This window comes from Aythya fuligula, chromosome 1 (genome assembly GCF_009819795.1).
Source record: "Aythya fuligula isolate bAytFul2 chromosome 1, bAytFul2.pri, whole genome shotgun sequence".
NCBI classification, from domain to species: domain Eukaryota; kingdom Metazoa; phylum Chordata; class Aves; order Anseriformes; family Anatidae; genus Aythya; species Aythya fuligula.
The window spans coordinates 203944364-203962498 of NC_045559.1; the positions used below are offsets into that span (position 1 = coordinate 203944364).

Sequence of the window (18135 nt, forward strand, 5' to 3'; positions counted from 1 at the left end):
AAGATGACCCCGGTTGTCAGTGGAGACATATCAATGCAGATCTCAGCTCTGCATCAGCAGAGCTTCCTGAAGATTGTATCATCTAATAGTCCAACACCTCATAGTCCTACATACCTTTACTCCCTTAACAACCAGCCAGGGCTGAGTTATAGTTTTTATACCTGTTTTGAACCTAGGATGGATGAAGACGACTCTCACAGAGTCCAGATGTTACCATGAAGAGGGACCAGGAGGGCACTGGGCTCTTCTTGCCATGTTTCTGCTAGTGGGTGTGTGGCCAAATGATGGGTTGGTACGGCTTGCTGGGACAAATCTGAAGACTTTTTGTGTGTGTGTTTTTTTTTTTTTTTTTATGTAATCAGGAGGAAGGTCAGGACAACCTCAGTCACTATGTGACTTAAAGAATATTTGGAAATACATGCCAGAAGAGTGGTTGTTCATGTGGCCAAGCCCACCCAGGACATCCAGCGTGGAAGAGGAGCTTGAGCCTCACTTTTGGGTGAGCAACCCATAACCTGTGGCCCTTCCTTGGCCCTGTGTGACCTAAATTACATGCTTCTGCCAATCCTTTGGGCATCTCTGGGCCATTCCTTTATCTCCAACCCCCTCTGAAATCAGGGGGCAGCTTGACCTCTCCAAAACCTGGCAGGGGTGCAATCACCCTGCGCTCCCCGCTCCGACCTGCCGAGCTCCCATCAAAAGGAGCTCTGGGAGGAAGGAGCCGTCTGTTTCCTTTAACCTACAATAAAGTGAGGCAGTTCAAAGAGAAGGAAAAGGAGGTTAACGATCTCTTTGAAATGTAGGTTCAAATTCCCAGCACGGCCCCGAGTCAATTACTAGCAAGCGCCCGTGACACACATCCACTGCTAACGAGGAAGCAGAGGGGGGCATGCGGTGCTGAGAGCTGGGCAGGTATCAGCAGTGCTAAAAGGACATCACCACGCTGGTGGGAAAGGATCCAGGGGAGACTTGCTTGGTTTTTGGAAGCTGAATCATTTTTCCTGGGATGCACCCCAAGAAGAGGGGATGGAGCACGTCCCCCTGCCCAAACCCATTGCCTTCCCCTTGCAGCTGGTTGGGGATTTTTGCAGGACAGCACTTTCATGGAAGCATCCAGACCAATTTTATTTTAATGTTGTTTGTAAGAGGCAGTGCAGGGGTGGGAATGGGGCAGGAGGGGCAGTTTATTCAGATGTTTAAGGTGTGTGCACGCAGGCATGCAAACACTGGGAGAAAGAAAAAAATATTAAGGGTCGGTGCTCCCACTCCCAGCTTATTACAGCAGAGGATTTATCTCCTGGGCCAGTTTCAGCTCAAATTTTTCACCTTTTATTCAGGCTCCCAATTCCACCAAAACGGGAAGGATGGAGATGTGCAGAGGTGGTGCAACAGGAATACACCCCCATGCCCAATGTGTTGCTGCCTCTAAAAAATGTGTTAGGCAGAGAGTTTCATTGCCCCAAAGCTGTCCCAAGGCATCCCCAAGGACTGTCCCCAGCCCCACAACATTATTTTCTGGTATGGCAAGAGTCACATCAACAATTTCCAGTCTGGCCGAGCCAGGGCGTGTGGAACAGACCTGCTGGAAAGAAAACCTCCTGCAAAATGGAAAATAATACAGCGGGGCAGCTATTTTTAAAAAAGGGACGGCACCTACTGCCGCTGTGCAGCCAGCCACATAATCAGGCAGCAAGGGACTTCTGTGGGCTGACAGCCAGGAGAAAGAGCTCCTACAGACCAGCGATAAGGACCTTTGGGGTATCAGGAGCTGTGTCTTCTGCAATAAAATAAAATGAAATAAAAGACGAGCGGGTTGTCCTGTGCTGTCCCTAAACCCTGGACATGAAGGAGGTTGAGGGAAGCAACCCTCAATATCTTTCACAGCAGGCTGGAAAGGAGCAGGAGATGCTGATACCCCTGCAGGAGGCAGAACTGGGAGCAAACACCAGCTCAGCTGCTTCTTCCCCTCCCTACCCCAGCCTATCCTTGCTGCCCAGCCTCCGCTGAGGTTTTCCGGCTTCTAAAAATATGCAGCCTCTAATTAAAGCATCCGTCTTGCTTGCCAGGGCAAAAATATCTGGTCGCAGAGCTGGGGACTACCTGAGCTCGCAGGTGACCAGCCCGGCTGGGTTGTCCTGGCCCTGGTGCTATCTGACACCGGGTTTTAGTCCATCATGCCTCGAATCTGGCTGACAGCAGCTTCAGGAAGCTGGCACGAAGCCCTTTTAGGATTTTCCAAACCCAAAGTCACCCCGTGCCGCCTTCTCCTCCACAGGGACACTCGTGCTGTGTTTCAGCTGTCCTGGAGATGACCTGGAGATCATGGGGGCTCACGCTGTGGGTGGGATCTCGCCTGCCTCCTCCCATGCAGAGGGCTTCAGAAAGGCTATTTGAGTAATAAAAATCACCAGGAAAATGGGAGGGAGCTAAAATTTGGGAGCTGAGGAGTACTGGTAGGGACAAGGTGACACAGTGCTGGGAGCATCATGTGAATGGGGCATCCCCAAGGAATTTGGAGAACCCAGGTTCCCATCACCTGAAGGACACCAAAGGAACATCCGTTAGCCAAGGCTTTTCTCCTACAGGTCCTAAACTTGCTCTTCATGAGCAGGCAAAGCCCTGGTGGGATGCTGCTGCTATTTATTCTTCAGTTGCAACAGCTCTGAATGCTCTTAGCCCCCCACACAATGGTCCCCACCCCTCGGGGAGCAGTGCTGAACGTGTTCCTGTGTGTCTCACCTCCAAAATCTCTGCAGTCTGGTACCAAGCAGCTCTGCATGCCGAGCCAACACTTATCTTTCCACCCCTGGGGACTTGTAAAACAGCTCACGGATACTCCCCACACCACAAAACCACCCTTTCAACCCTGCTTCCCCCAGAGCAGCCCATTTCCCAAATTTGTTAAATCCATGAAGACCTTTCCACCAAGCTTTGGAGCAGATCCTGGAGTGGGAAATTTGCTCTGGATGGACCCATGTCCATAAATTCCTTTGAATCAGCTTGCCTGGACATAGCGAAGCCCTCAAGCCTTTACCCTAGTGCAAACAGAGCCTAATGAGCCAAAAACCATCATTTTGGAGGAGCAACACCCACGATTCTGGTAGGGCTGAGCAAAGGGAGATGCCACTGAGGACTGGAAGCAACGTGCAGCTCTGTACTTTGGACTCAACTGCCCTCCAAGCACTAAGGCAATAAATCCGAGGGATCTGGGTTTATTCTCCTCCAAATCACTTTATTATATTGTGACTAATCACAAAGCCTTACAATGCTGCCGAGATTCTTTTTAAAAAAAAAACAAAACACAAACAACAAAACTAATACAGCGACGGTATTTGCCAGCTTTTGCTAAGACTTGTTTATCTAGCAGCTAGCGTGAGATTACACCAGGAAATCTTGCAGTCTTCAATTGGATTGTCACATTGGGTTTTAAATTTACCACAGTGGTGCAAAGACGGTGATTTTAACAGTGTATGATCCCCGTAACATTGCATCTACGTACGGATTTATAAAATTAAACCACTTTTTTTCTTTTTTAATTACATTTTTCTGCCAGCAGAAAATAATTCTCTTAAAAAGGCAAGAGCCACTAAAAACCACCCCCTTCCTCCCAGACTGCCCCCATCTTGCACTGTCCCAGTTGCTATTCCCATGTGGGTCTCCATCCCGTTGCCTTTTTAAGAAAATCTCCGTGTTTCTTGTGAACATGAAGGCTGGTCGAGCCTTTCAAAGGCTCACTGAAGGGTCAAAGCCCCCAGCACTGAAAGAAAGGGTTAAAATCCCACCCTTATGTCCCCAATCAGAACACGAGATGGATGAAAATGTGGGAGAGGGATTTCAGTATCCAAAGTAAGGCGTTGTATCCAGGTTCAGTCCCCTTGGCAATGGCTGGCTTTTATGGGCTCAGCTGTTTTCCACCACCCCAAGAGCTCTGGGCAATGTGTTTTCCTTCTGCCAAAGCCTTTGGGGGTGTGAGGATGAAGCTCGAGCTCCTCCCAGCACTCCCAAGGAGGGTTGTGGGCTGGGTTTATGCCCCCATCATCTTTGCACAGACCTCCCTAAACCTGTCTTGAACACTTAAAATTCACCCTGATGCAAGGCTGGGTGTAGATCAGCCTGAGCAGGACCCCCTACAGAGTTTCCCTTCCCATCCCCGGGTTAGAGAGTGTGGGATTTGGGCTGGACTAAGCAGACACCTCCACAGGAGATGCTCCATCAAGTAGGTTGAAAGCTTCACACCCAGCACTGAGTGCTGCCTTCCCCTGCTCTCTTCTGGCCCGGAGATGTGGAAGAGATGTAGACTTGGAGGAGAAGTGGTTGTGGATGAGATGTGGACATGGGTGAGATGTAGATCTGGGTGAGATGTGGACATGGATGAGATGTGGATGTAGATGAGACATGGACTTGGATGAGATGTGGGATGCCAGGGGCTCCCCTGTGCTTTGCCAGCATCTCAGAGTGAAGGAAAAATAAAGCTTTGAGGACCAGGTTTTTCATCAGGTTTCAGTTGGCAGCCAGGAAGCTGTGGGAGAGAAAAAAAAAAGCCACAATGCTGGAATAAAATCAACCCCAAGATCCTTCCCCTAACAGTCAAATTGCTCCAGGGTTGCAGGCATCAGTGTTAATTCTTCCCTCGGCACGTTCTGGAAATTGCCTGACACGAGCCCAGCTGAGTCGCAGATGTTGAGTTCAGATGGGGAACGTCAGCCTAGAAACAGCTTCCTCTGAGGTCCTTGGGGTCTGCGTCTTGGCTCGATAAGGTCATTGAGATGAGAATCCTTGTCAAAATTTCCTCCTGGGCTCATTCGGAAAGGAAGGAGGGAGCTGGTTTTCTTCCAAAGTGAGGCTCCACGATCGCTTTGCAGCTCGGTTAATTTGCTTCGTGGGAGGCTGGTGCCCGGGTGTTGGCAGACCCCTCTCTCCCCACTCCTCTTGCTTTGCTGCACATCATCTCCAGGCAACAAAAGGTTGAAGAGACAGGAGGCTGCCAAGGCTGGACCTAAAGCAATTTGACATGGAAAGGATCGAGATGGCAAAATAGGGAGAAAAGAGTGGGAAAAGTTCTCTACTTCCTCCAGGTTCATTGCACATCTATGCAAACAACATGTAAAAACCAGCACATTAGGAGCACCCTGCCTTCAGGTTTGTCTGGAAATGCTTCTTCAGACTGAAAGTGCACGGCAGGGAACAGGGTGCTGCTAATGAAGGCAACATCCAGAAGGCACTTCTTGGGGGATAATAATTAAAAAAAGGGGGAGGGTGAAGCGCGGGGTCGTAAGCCAACAGCTACGGAGCTGGGATGTTTTGGTGTGCTCCTGCAGGCGTGTCTGGGGCAGGAAGATTTGCTCCAGAGCAGCTCTTCTGCCCTGGGACACGCAGAGCAGCTCGGTCCCATTCTCCCACAGGGCTGCGTGCTGGCCCTCAGCACCCCGGGGTGCAATCTGGAGCCTGCAGGGGAGGCGGGCCGGGTTTGGCGAATGTATAAAATCCACGAACAATCAAGTCTTGGCATGTACAAATATATAAATTATCAACAGTTTTACAAAAGGCACACTGCAAGCCATCTCAGTCCGACACCTGTACAAACCCCGCGGCCCCCCACCCTCCCACCCCAGCTCCCCCATCCCTTTTTTCTCCTCTTTCATCACAAAACGTAAGGTGCTGCTGCTACGGCCCCGTGGCTGTCGTGGCAGCTGAGGACCTCTTTTTTGGTCGCCCCAATTTGTCGGTGGTACTGTCCTTCTTTGATGGTCTTAAGACACTGTACGTTCTTCCCCAGGGTGATGCTTTTGATGGAGGGCAGGTATTTCAGCACAGTCTTTGGCAAGGATGCCGTGCCTGTCCCAGAGAGGTTGAGCTCCTGTAGGGAGTTCAAGCCAAAGACAACGTCGGCAGTCAGTGACCTCAAATCGGGATTGCTGGATAAATCCAGAACTTGGAGGGCTGGCAATTCCTTGAAACCATACGGAGATAACTCTCTGAAGCCACGCAGGCCACTGAGGGATAAATGAATCAAATCTGTCAGCCCCACGAAGTCTCCTTTCTCAATCTTGACTAGAGGGTTCCCATCGAGATTTAAGTATCGGAGGGGAATGCCCTGGAGGCTGGGCACAGATGTTAGCCTGTTTCCAGAAAGATTTAAGTTCTGGATGTTGGGGATGCTCTTCTCACGGTGCCTGGTAATTGTGCTGAGCATGTTATTGGATAGATCCACATTCAGGGGTTTTCCTTGACCTTTGGAGGCAAAAACGTCCATAGCTATATCCAAAAGCTTGTTATTGCTCAAATCTATGTCACCCAGAGGAGAACTGGAGAAACAGTCCTCTGGAAGGACTTCCAGAGAGTTGTGACTCAGGTCCAAAGACTCCAGGTAGCGAAGCCTGGAGAAGGTTGTAGAGGAAATCTTGGTGATTTTATTGTAGCTGAGGTCAAGGCTCACCAGGGTGGTGTATCCGGGGCCAGTAAGCATCGATTCATTGATTGTTTCCAGTTTGTTTGAAGACAGATCCAAGTAGGAAGTATCCAGAGGGATTGGGACGGGAACGATGTGCGAGCCTATGCCGCTGCAATCCACTTTGGTCAGGCTAAAGCTGTCGAAGAGACCAAAGCTTTCCACTTCACACTGGCAGCCGGGGAAGCAGGTTTTGGTGGTACCAAAACAGGGAAGGAGAAGCAGCAGGTTGAACCAGGCTGTGAACTGCATTGTTGACCTGGAGAACAAGAAAGTAGATTTAATTGCCTTTACTTTACTGAAGGCACATAATGGTTTGAGTTCTGTCTCCACAAAGAGAAAGACTAAGTACACCCTTAAATAGCATGGATGCCCCAAACACCTTGTTTCTCATGTCGTGAACCCCAGTGGAAACTTAATGGAGGAAGAAAACGGGTCAACAGCCTTTGCAGAAATAACCAAGTTAACATACAATTGGAAATTCGCTGTAAGAGCAATAGGCTGCCTTCAAGCAAAATCTACACAACGTGCACCCTGTCAGCTGGACCCTTCAACATGAGGCTAAATGGCAGCTCTGAGCCTTTTCACAGCCCAGAGGACTTCAGCACCCAGATCTCACCATGTCCCACCCAGAGGTCAGGGCATCCATGGGCGTTTTGGGAGCACCTGGCTTCAAGAGCAACCAGGTTGAGAGAAACCAGGTAGCAGAAATCATTTAGGCTGGGCATTCAATGAGAACTTTAGGCATCCAAAATGCCCATCAAAGCAGGGAAAACCAAAACTGTTCAAATTTCCTATAGGTGATGGAGGGAATGGCATCATCAGAGCATCCTCCAAGAGGAACGCCTCTAGATGGTGGCAGGCAGGACAAAGCCCAGCGCTCCCTCAAAGGCATCGAGTGGGGAGAGCCAATTTGTTTCGTGTAGACTCCCTGGGGAGTGTTCGCTAATTACATTAAGTATTCTCCCTGATTAATGCTGCCAGCAAGCGAGCAGCTCTCTCCACCCCTCTGGTTTTGACCTTCCTCCCTCTGAGACATTTCTGCCCCTCTGTTGCTGAAAAGGGCTGATCTGCAGGTCCCCTGCTTTGCTCCCCTTTTCAGATAACATCCTAACAGCTCAGCCACAGGTAAATGTGACCACATGGTTTCCATAGCCAGACAAAAACCCTTCAGCTTTGCCCCTTGGGAGTAAATCGGAGCATGCACGTGAGCCGAGACAGCAGGGCTGTCCTTGCTGATCCCCATTACAGCCACAGGTGGTGGCTCCTCATGCCTTGCAAATCAGGTCTCTGGGACACTAACTATAAAAAAAAAAAAACACCTCCCACCAAAGCAGACCAGACTCACATGCCAAGCACTATTTGTCAAAAAAAAAATCCCCTTTAAACTCTTGTTCCCATCCCCATCTCAGCCCCCGGTCTCTATCCTCACCTTTCCCACCTCTGTTTAAAAACAATTTATTAATATCCCTGCAGTATCACCTCTCCCACTTGCCCTTCCCCGCAGCCCTTGCACCTCCCCAGGACCATTTCCTAGCAGCTCATACCTCCTTTTACCTCCCCTTGGCAGAAATTTCTCTCCCCTTCCAGCATGGTCATCCTGGCCCCATGCTTCTTCTCAGGAGACCCACCAGAGACCCACTCAGGAGACCCAGGGCTGACTTGCCAACAGGCAAAAGAAGTGCGAAAGGAAAAATGTATTTACAAAAATATCACCCTGATCACTGGTATGACTTGTCTGGGAGCAACTCCCAGCCCTCCTGAAAACAGAATTTGGGACTCGGACCAAAAAGCCTGCAACCAGAGCATTGCTAAAGGCCAACACGCGATCCTCTGGGGTACATAATTCTGCAGAAACAACAAAAAAGCTGTAAGATGAGCCCTAGTCTCATCTCATCTCAATGGTTTCTTGAGAAAACACACGTGTCTGCAGACAGGATGCAGGGGATAGGAGGGGATAGGGCTGCTTTCTGCAGACATGTATCCAGATATCCCTTTCTTAATGACATCAAGGTTGATCCACCCTGTTTCTCTGCATACAGACCACAGCTTGCTCCATTTTGTAGCCACTCCTAAACTAAAAGCTGTTTTTAAATTTATTTTTTTTTAAACACACTGAAATGTTCCATTACCAGGGGAAATGAGAGCAGTGGGGAGCCCATTGGAAAATAATAAAAAAAAAATAAAAAAAATGTTAAACATTTCACCTACAGGGAAGCACCTGCATCAGTGTCACCTCAGTCTCCTGGTGGCTCTTCTTCCACTTCCCTCCCAATGTCTATTCCAACTCAAGGTCTCAACAGGAAAAGTGCCTCCTAAATCCTCCTTTGAAACTCCAGCTCAGTTCCTCCTGGCATCCCATTGGCTTTGGTGGGAGCTGGATCAGACCCCATCAGGTGCTTATGTGGCAGCTATTTCCTTTTCCCTCCTGGCAGCAGCACCCTAAAATCTCCCTTTTGGGCTTTGGGATCGCTTTGCAGATGAGATACGATCTGTTACTACCAGATAAAAAGTCCCTTATGGAGCAGCATGAAACACTCCTCGGCTAACAAGCCACTTGGCCAGTTCTCCTAAAAGATAGGAGAAATTAAGGTGCTGGTCACCTTCCAGTACAACGAAGAGACTCTTGTATTGCCAGATAATCAAGGAAGAGCTTAGTCAGGTATGGGCATGCTTTATTGCTGCATGGAGCAATCGATACAGCTCTTTGAAACGGGGCAGGAAACATGCCACAGGCATTTACAGTTCATCTGCGTACAGTGTGTATTTGAAACCGCATCAAATTGCCTTTGGACGGCTGCCTACGAGCTGCTCTGTTGATAGAGGCAGGGAGCCAAGGTATCCCCTCGCGAAAGAGAAACGAGTTGTCCTCCTGCAGCACTGGGGACGTTCACCCGGAGGCAACACCATGGCCCAGAAATCTCCAGCCCCAACGCCTGGGACGGTGACCGAGAAAAAGAAGAAGCCACCAGAAGACGACCACCCCTTGGGCTGGTTTTCCCTGCTTTTCTTGGGGAGCTTTTCACTTCTGATTTTAAAAACAGATCACAGAGGAAACCCGGGTCTGGGGTGCAGGAGGGGAAAGCCCTGCCGTGATAGTGTTGCAAAGTCCCACTTCCCACTGCACTCATTTTTCCCCCTCTGCTATCCCCTAAACCTTTTTTTTCACTGCTCCAGTGATCCACAGCTGAGACTTTGCCACCTTGTGGAACCAGAGAATCATTTAGGATGGAATAGACCCTTAAGATCATCAAGTCCACCTATCACCCAACACTACCAAGTCCATGTCCCTAAGCACCCCATCCACGTCTCTTAGATACCTCCAGGGATGGTGACCCCACCACGGCCCTGGGCTGCCCATTCCAATCCCTAACAACCTTTTCCATAGAGAAATTCTTCCTGATATCCAATTTAAACCTCCCAAAGAAACCTGCTTCCCACCCGGGAGGGATCTGCAGTCACATCCCACCCTGAATAGAAGCCTACACCTCAGGAACTCATCCTCTCATTGGGGGTGAGGAGATGCAGGTGATCTTTGAGTAGACACCCCAGGTTGTCTGTATGATAGGGTGAAGAGAAAGAAATTGCTCCAGAATGGGGTGAAACCCACCAAAGACGAGACCCATGCTCACCCATCCAACAAAAACTAACGTTTTTTTTTTCCCCATTGGGTGTTAGTTTTCCAGCAAATTTTCCTGCCCAGCTGCAGGATTACAGGAATGGGGAGAAGAGGTGGTCCCCAAGCAGAGCAGATCTGTGTCTAAGGCACAGATGTGGGTAGAGTTTCCATTTTTTTTGGTGAATTTGCAGCTTAAACTGGAGCATTCTGGCTTAAGAGCAAATATAGCAGCCTTTAAGGGCAAGAGGCAAAGGGGAAGGGCAGGAGTCCCGCTCCTGCAAATAAAGCGACTGCTTTAGCAGAGGGTGGAGGAGTTGCGCAAGCATCAATATTTCATCAAGGCAAAAGTTTTGGGGATTCTCTTTGGCCTCCTGCGTCAGCCAAGAGAACAAAAGGCAAAATCTTCATAGGAAGGCCCACGAGGCCCACTTGGCTGCCTCTAGCAGGGGGGGCAGGGCAAAGGGAACGCTATTGGAAAATGTAGTGAGCTGCATGGGATATGATAGAAGCCATAAATCCTCCAGGCTGCTGAAGAAAAGGAGGGAAAAAAAATAAAAAAAGAGAGAAAAAGTTGGCTCTTTCTCTATAAATACTTGGGAGGCTCCAAGACACAGCTGGGACAGCAGCTCCACAGTGGCAGGATGCTCTTGAGCCGCTTCTTAAACAACAGAACTCCTTCGGAGAGTTTGTTTTTTTTTTAATGTTTTCCTTAATTATTGTGTCAAACAAGATCAGGTGGGGCGCAGCACCAGTGCCAGCTGCACTTCTCCGGTTTGGGCTCCAGCGGGCCAAGCCCGAGTGACGCCGCAGCCGCAATCACAGCCAGGTCTCTGGATCCCAAACAGCAGTGTGAGCACACAACAAAACTGGCTCCAACCAGCCTACGAGAGCATTAATCCCCTGTCTCACATCACACACTCCTCCCGTGATAAAGAAACTGCTGCTGACAACTTTTCTCTCTTTTTTTTTTTTTCCATGAACCCATCAAAAGTAAAGGTCATCCAGGTTTTTGCTCTTCCCTGAAGCAGTCCCCATGTGCAAAGAGCTGCGTGTGCCCCCTCTGCAAAGGTCATTAAACCAATCCGTGCTTCTTTATGGGGGAGTTTTGGTGTAGATGGGACCTGTAGATGTAAAATTTCTGGTTTTAGCTGTTTTGGGGTCCTGGTTTTACACTTGTGTCTTCTTACGCTTAGGAAGAGAGTTAGTGAGATCCAACATATCTGTTTGTGAGGTTTGATCCTGCATTTATTTTGATGGGTTTGGGGAGTTCATGGAGTTACCGTAAGTGCTGGTGACAGCAGGATGGGGGCTTGTCTCTTGGCACTTCTAAATTCAGCCTGATTTATCAGTCCCCTCTATCAGGAGCCTTTGCTTGAACTGCTTTTGGGCGATACGTTATCAGAGATGGTTTTACCAGCGTGAAGTGCTACTCAGCCCCTGGGACAGCAGAATTAGCCCTTGTGGCCCTGGGTAAAGAGGCACCGAGGGCATGAAGAGGAGCTGAAATCATCCCATGGACGTTTTTTGCTCACTTGGAAAAATAGGGATTAAATACAGGGCAGGAGAAGGGGGAAAAAAATACAAATTCCTTTCCACTTTAATGATGGCTGATATTGGATGTAAGGCCGCCTCGTTTGTATCCAGTCAACAGCCCCACTGCCAAGGGGGAGTCGTTAGCAAGTAATTAACCCAGTGGGGTTGGGAATCCAGGCTATGAGACAATTTTAGGCAACAGGCCTATATTTTGGGGATGGAAATAACCGCATTGTCAAGTCTATCGTTGCAAGACTTGGATCTCGCCAAAAAGCAGGGAATTTGGGGTGAGAAGAGCCAGAAGGGCCAAGGAAGGGAAAACCAAGACCCCACTCTTTGTTTTCCCCCAGAGCTTCCTAATTTCCATCTGTTTTTGTCACCTCCAAGCATGGAGCAGCAACTGAGCCAAAGAACAATTTACCCACATCCCAGAACTGTTCTCCATCCTTTAGGGTGATTTTTATGGGCATTACAGACGATGGGATGGGTAAGATGAGCAACAACAAAGCCAGACAAATCTTTTAAGCATCAGAAGCGCTTTGCAAGCCCAAAGATAAATCAAGCAGCCCCTCAGCCCACCAGAAGAAGACACATGGGGACGGTCAGGAGGGAGCCAAGCACCTCCAAACCCCACAGCAGCATCGCACCATGGGTTTGGTGTCTCTGGTTTCAGCAACACCTCTTGCTCAGCTCAAACACCCTCTCTTTTTTTTAAAGTCAGACGCATCCCCTTTCTTCACAAAAGAAATTGAGAGCCCTGTTAAAATAATCTTTTCTCTGACTGTTTATGTCATGAATCCCAGCTGCTCTGCAAGAGGCCAGGGGTGATTTATCATCCCAGGGCTTGAACCACTCACAGTTTATTCCACTTCGGCAACCCCAGGAGGAAACCGAGGTGCGGTGCGGGGTATTTTTGGCTCCGACAAGGGGAAACCTGCACGGGCAGGTTCGCCAGCCCACGGGGCGCCTTCCAGCTGATTTTACATCCATCCCCTGCTGAAATAGGGCCGGGAGCAACATGCCTCCAAAATATGCATCACGGGAGCTCCCGGGGATTTCACGCCAGGCTCTAAGAGGTCGATGCAAACTCCAGCACATTTGCAATGAATTCCCAAAACTGCCCCCAAATCCACCTTCCCTCTCAGCCATAATCTCTCTCGGGTTATAATCGCTCCTCTTGGTGGGGAAAAAAAGTCTCCCGTGGCTTTTTGAAATTAATTTTGCTCAGGTGAGCTTTGCTTGTGCCCGGAGGAGGCGTTTCTGAAGCTACACACACGAGAGCATCGTGGGCTCTCCTTTGCCTCCTGACCACACCAGCCCCAGGACTGCTCAGCTTTTGGAGCATCTCTACTTTGGCACAGACTGGTCCGTGGAAACTGGGAGCAGCACCACCAGCAGGCTGTTTCCCAGCAGCTCAGAGTGCGTGGGCTCAAATGGGGTACCCAAAAAAATGCAGGATTTCAGGGTTTTCAGGGAACATCCTTTCCCCTCCTGTCCTGCTATTCCTGGTGTCAGGATGTCAGAGCAAATAAACCAACTATCTGATGTGAATTTTTCAAGTGCAAAATACCTTTTTTTTTTTTTTGGCAATTCATGCTTTAATTAATGCTCTTATTTTTTAGGCTAGCCAATTATTGAAAGCTAAAAGGATCCTAGGAAGTTGCTCCTCCAGCCTCAGCCCTTTACGATGCTCTCCCACACCTGACTCCCAGCCTCAGCCGGTCCCGCTACCAGCTCCTGCTGTGTCCATGCTCCTTCATAACACTCCAGCTCCTGGAGACATGATATAATCCGAGAGGAATGTGCTCTGGGATGCTCCCCATGCACCAGACCAGGGAGAAATGTTAAGAGGTACAGCATGGGGAGAGAAAGCCTCCTACACTCCTTGGTTTTAACTGTTTCCGGAGCTGCTTGGCCACGTTGCGCACCTGGAGCAGGTAGCTCACCCTTATCCTCCTGCATCTCCAAGGGCTTTCTCCTTCAAGCTGCAAGAGCTTTCCTCCAACAGGTCGCTGGCCAAAATCAAGGGAAAAGCCCAGAGAAAAGAAATCCCCTGAGGGCAGAGCCTCCAGCCTCAAGGGGAGGGATTTAAGAGGACCCCGTGCAGATTTATCTCCCCAAAAGGCAGCAGCTCCCAACCTCCCATCTCCTCACCACCCTCCCAGGGCTGCTGGCTTCAATAAGGGAGAGCAAATCAGGGAGCCAACGTTAGGCTGGATGCCCTTTGGTGCTGCCTTGGCCAGCCTGGGATTTCTTTATGGGCTTTTTTTTTTTTTTATTATTATTATTATTACTTTTTATTTTTCCCCGTGCAATGAGCTCCAGGCCCCTTCGCCGCCCGTGGCTGTCAGCATGCAGCTGCAGACCCTCCACGGAAGAGATAATAAATACAATCCTGGCCGTTATTGTTGCAAACAGCACAGCTGGAGGGAGGCTCCTGTCTCCTTCCTCTCCTGGCATCCTCCCCTGCCCCCAAATAATTCTTACAACGTGACCGCTGTGCACAATGGGCCGCTCGGCATGGTGGCCGCCCTGCAGAGCATCTCTGAGGGATTTGGGAGCTGCCCCCACCCCAGCGAAGGATGTGAGATATTTGCTACGCCCAGCAGGTCTCCTGCAAGATTTGGAAAGGGTTTTGGGGAGGGGAAGGGGGTCTGGGTAAGGCTGACAAAGGCTTCACCAGCAGGGCATCATCCCCACCGTGGTTCCTACACCAGATGCTGCTCGACTGCCCCTGTAACATGGTGTTGTGGTGTCTCCTTAGCTCTTTTCCTCCTCTCTACAGCCTGCCCCTCCAGGAGGCTCTGCCCCATGCCCTGTCTCCACTGTCCCCATCCCTGTCCCATTCCTCAGTGACCCCTGTGCCACGCCACGATGACCCACGTCACCCAGGACACACAAAACCACCCAGAATTTACCATTTAACCCTGCTTTAAGCCAAATCCTAACCTGATTTGACCCGATTTTGCTGAGCAATGCTTCTACCCAGAGCACGAACCCAACCACGTTCAAAGCCACCCCGTGATCCTGCGATCCCATGAGCTGGAGATGTCCTACAAAGAACCTGCTCCAGGGTAGAGGCGCCACACCTTGGTGGTCACTGAGCCTTTGCACCCGTACTAAAGGGCTTTGGAGGAATTGCCTCCTCTGTCCCAGTGTGGGAAACCTCCCTGTGTCCCTGTTTAGGGGAGGTTTTGGGAAGAAAGAGGGGATTTGGGGGCTGGGGTTGCATCCTGCCCCAGCTGGAGAGCTTTGGATGTGGTGGGGGTGTGCAATCACAGCTGCCTGACCCGTGTGCCACAGCAGGGCTCTGCTTTTAAGTCTGATTTTTTTCTCGATGATCTCGTGTTCAAAGTCAAATTAGAAAGTCTTATTTCTTTCCCCTGCAGGTCACCTTTGAGAAAAAAAAAAAAAAAAGAAAAAAAAAAGGAAAAAAAAAAAAAAAAGAAAAAAAAAAGGAAAAAAAAAAAAAAAACTTAAAGGATCTACAGCTATTCCTGATGGAGAGGAATCAGAGCCCTTCATCCCCAAGTCACCTGCTGGCTCCTGTCTATAGGAGGTTCCCCCGCTTTTCTCCCATGAGTGGGGACCCCTCTTCCTCCAGGAGGACTTTCCCTCACCCCTAAAAACCAGCTCTGCTCCCCTCTCCCACCCATCACAACCCAGGAATCAAACGGGAAGGCGACAAGTCAGCATCACAGATAGCTAAAAAGAAGCTGGCGAGGGGAAAAGGGGAAGGAAAAGAAACCCCACAGATGCCAGAGCTCAGCTCTTACACAGAGCACATGGCCCTCTGCTTGGCTGCAGAGGAGATAAAGTGCTTTTATTTTTTTCTTGCTTTTTTTTTTTTTTTTTTTTTTCCAGTTTGCCACTGCTCCAACAGGCTGTTGGGAGCCTGGTTAATGCTAGGCAGGAATGTCCTGCGTTCAGCAGCCAGGTTGAGTTAATCTCTTGCAGCCTTTCCCGAGCAGGGGGAGGCCAGGGTGATTCCCAGAGCAGGCATTTTCCTCCCCCCCCCACCCCTCCTTGCTGCACAGCTTCCAGGAAATTAAAAAAAATAAAAAATTAGTAATAAATTGCAGCAGGAATGAGAAATCTCAAGGCTTCCCCTGTAATGAATGGCGCTGAGCCGTGCCTGCTCATCCGTTCGCCGCCACGGGTCCAGGTGCCAAGTTTTGATACAAGAAAGGGCTTGCTCAAGCCAGCCTTTATCTCTTCCCGGCCCCCAACATCTCCACGTTTGTTCGTTTCGGAAGTTTCTTTTGATACCCTGCCAGGCTGCCAGCACCGCTGTGGCTGCTGTGCGCCCGCTCCCCGGGGGCGCCAGGGGTCAGGAGGGCTGCGGACAAGGATGCCTTGTCTTAAATCCCCCCCTCCAGCCTCTGCTTGTCCCCACCAGCCGGGCAGGGAGGAGGGAGAAGAGAGGGAAAGAAGAAAAAAAAGCACTTAGGGATGGAGGGAAAAGTGTAAACCTCCGAAGCCGGGGCCTCACCTCCTTTTCCCAGCTCCGTCTTGCACCGGGGTGGCACCCGCTGCTGCTGGCTGCAGGGCTGAGAGAGCACGGGATGCTCCTTCCTCTATTAGGAAAAAAATAAAGACAAAAGCTTTTACATTTTTGCTTTGTTTTACAGCTCTTCTCTTCCCTTCCTCCCATGCTTTTTTTTTTTTTTTCCTTCTTTCCTTGGAGCCAAGCTGGAAAAAGAGGGGTGCTGCAGACCCCCCACAGCCTTTCCCTCTCCAGAAAATGAAGGTCCCCCGGGGGTGTCAGTCACATCCTCATCCCCCCCAGGCATTTTTCCATTGCTCCCTGCTGCCTCTTGGAGCAAAACTCCTGATTCCTTCCCAGCGGGGTGTCTCCCACAGCACCCAACCTGCCCCGAGCTGCTCACCCCGTGCACCGGCTGTCTCCGGGACCGGAGACTGGTGGTGGCTGAGCTCGGAGCCCCGTTTATAAACCACGTGTGAGCAAGCACCTCCTGTGTCCCGTGGCCTCTCCAGGGCTGGGGCTGGCTCCCAGGGGATATAAAGACACCAGAGGCCGGTGTGCAGGCGGCGTAGTGGTGGCCACGACACACTTTGCCTTCATTTTCGCTTCCTGGAGCAGCCACACGAGTTTAACTCTGCAAATCCTCCTGGGAACATACCAGGCTCCCTCCAGTCCTCTCAGCCTCTCCTTATTCCCAGGAAAACCACCGAGGCGTTGCTCTAAATCTGCCTTTCCACCACTCTACCGCCGCAATAACGCCCCACGCGCCTCCAGCCGGGCTCCGGAGCTGGGCTCAATGCAAGATTTCAGCCACGGGCACCGGCTGCTTTCCGCAGAGCAATGGCACAGTGTCCGCGGGAGACAAGTTTCCCACTGTAACTCCAGTGAATGCGCTTATTCAGGCTCACGGCAGCTGATTTAGCACGGCAGGCACCCGGGGAAATCTTTCAGCTCCAAGCCGCCGCCACCAACGCTGCTCGGCTCGGCTCTCGCAGGGCTCTCACTGCTCTGGGGCTCACTTCAATTAAATCATTTTGGGGCTTTGCCCCACAAATTAACCACGATGAGGAATGGCTGGAAGGCCACTTCCCAACGCCTTGACTCTTTTCTCCATCCTCCACCCCTCTCTCCATCCTCGCTGCTCCCTGCTCGGGCTCATCCCCGGCGGAGGAGCGAAGTTTCCTTTTGTCTGGAGAGGGCCGACACGTGTTGTGGGTGACTGCCCTAATAAATCTGCCGGGCTCCGGGGCTTTTAATGCCTCCGGCATTAATAAGAAGTTTCCATGGAGCTGCTTAAAAGTTTACAGGGTGTGTGTGTGTGCGCGCGTTAGCCGGGGAACCCCGTGCTTTCTGACCTCCTGCTTCAAAAGTCACAACCGGCAGCTTTTTTTTTTTTTTTTTTTCCCTTTTTTCCCAAGAAGAGAACCCGACAAACAAATAAATCCTGGGTTGCTTCCTCTCCCTTCCCCCCCTCTTTCCCAAACACACCTTCCCCTCCAGCTTAATCCACTTAGAGGCAGGGGAAATTCCCGGGCGGGGAGCTTTGCCTTGCCCTTATCTGAGCCCCCCTGCGCCTCCTCAACCCATCCCAAATCCCCCCCCATTTTTTAAGCTTTGCCTAAGCTTCCCCCCCCCCGATTTTTCTCCCCTTACCTTTTAGGGTGAGCAGCGAGCCCCTACGAGCTGCTACAGCACGAGAACCCGAAGGGGAAAAAAAAAAAAAAATAAAAAAAAGAAAAAAAAAGAAAAAACACCAAAAAAAAAAGAAAAACCCCAAAGGCTCCCCGCTGGAGAGGGGAGGGAGGAAGGCAGACAGGGAGCCCTGTGTGAAATCAAAGCCCTGAAGCTGGGCACGGGAGGCGGTGCGGAGCCTCCAGCTGCTGCTCGGATTACTTTGCAGCCGTGGCAAGCCCGATTGCTCCGCAGCCACCATTGCACGGGGAAGGAGAAGGGGGAAAAACTAATACAAAATTAAAAAAAAAAAAAAAAAAAAACCAAACCCGGCCGGAGCCGCGCGTCCTGCCCCGGCTGCAGCTTGCGGGGAGGGAA

General features: G+C 50.4%; 1 protein-coding gene across 1 annotated transcript in view; it reads right to left on the minus strand.

The window, feature by feature from the left end:
- Positions 1–3223: 3223 nt before the first annotated feature.
- Positions 3224–18135, minus strand: part of TSKU (tsukushi, small leucine rich proteoglycan) — a 15394-nt gene continuing 482 nt past the window's right edge. Inside the window, exons 2-3 of the mRNA XM_032208040.1 lie at positions 16093–16177; positions 3224–6707 (exon numbers count right to left, since the gene is read on the minus strand). Of these exons, the coding sequence (XP_032063931.1) occupies positions 5642–6700 (1059 nt within the window). The 5' untranslated portion in view covers positions 6701–6707; positions 16093–16177 and the 3' untranslated portion in view covers positions 3224–5641. The remainder of the gene's footprint in view (positions 6708–16092; positions 16178–18135) is intronic.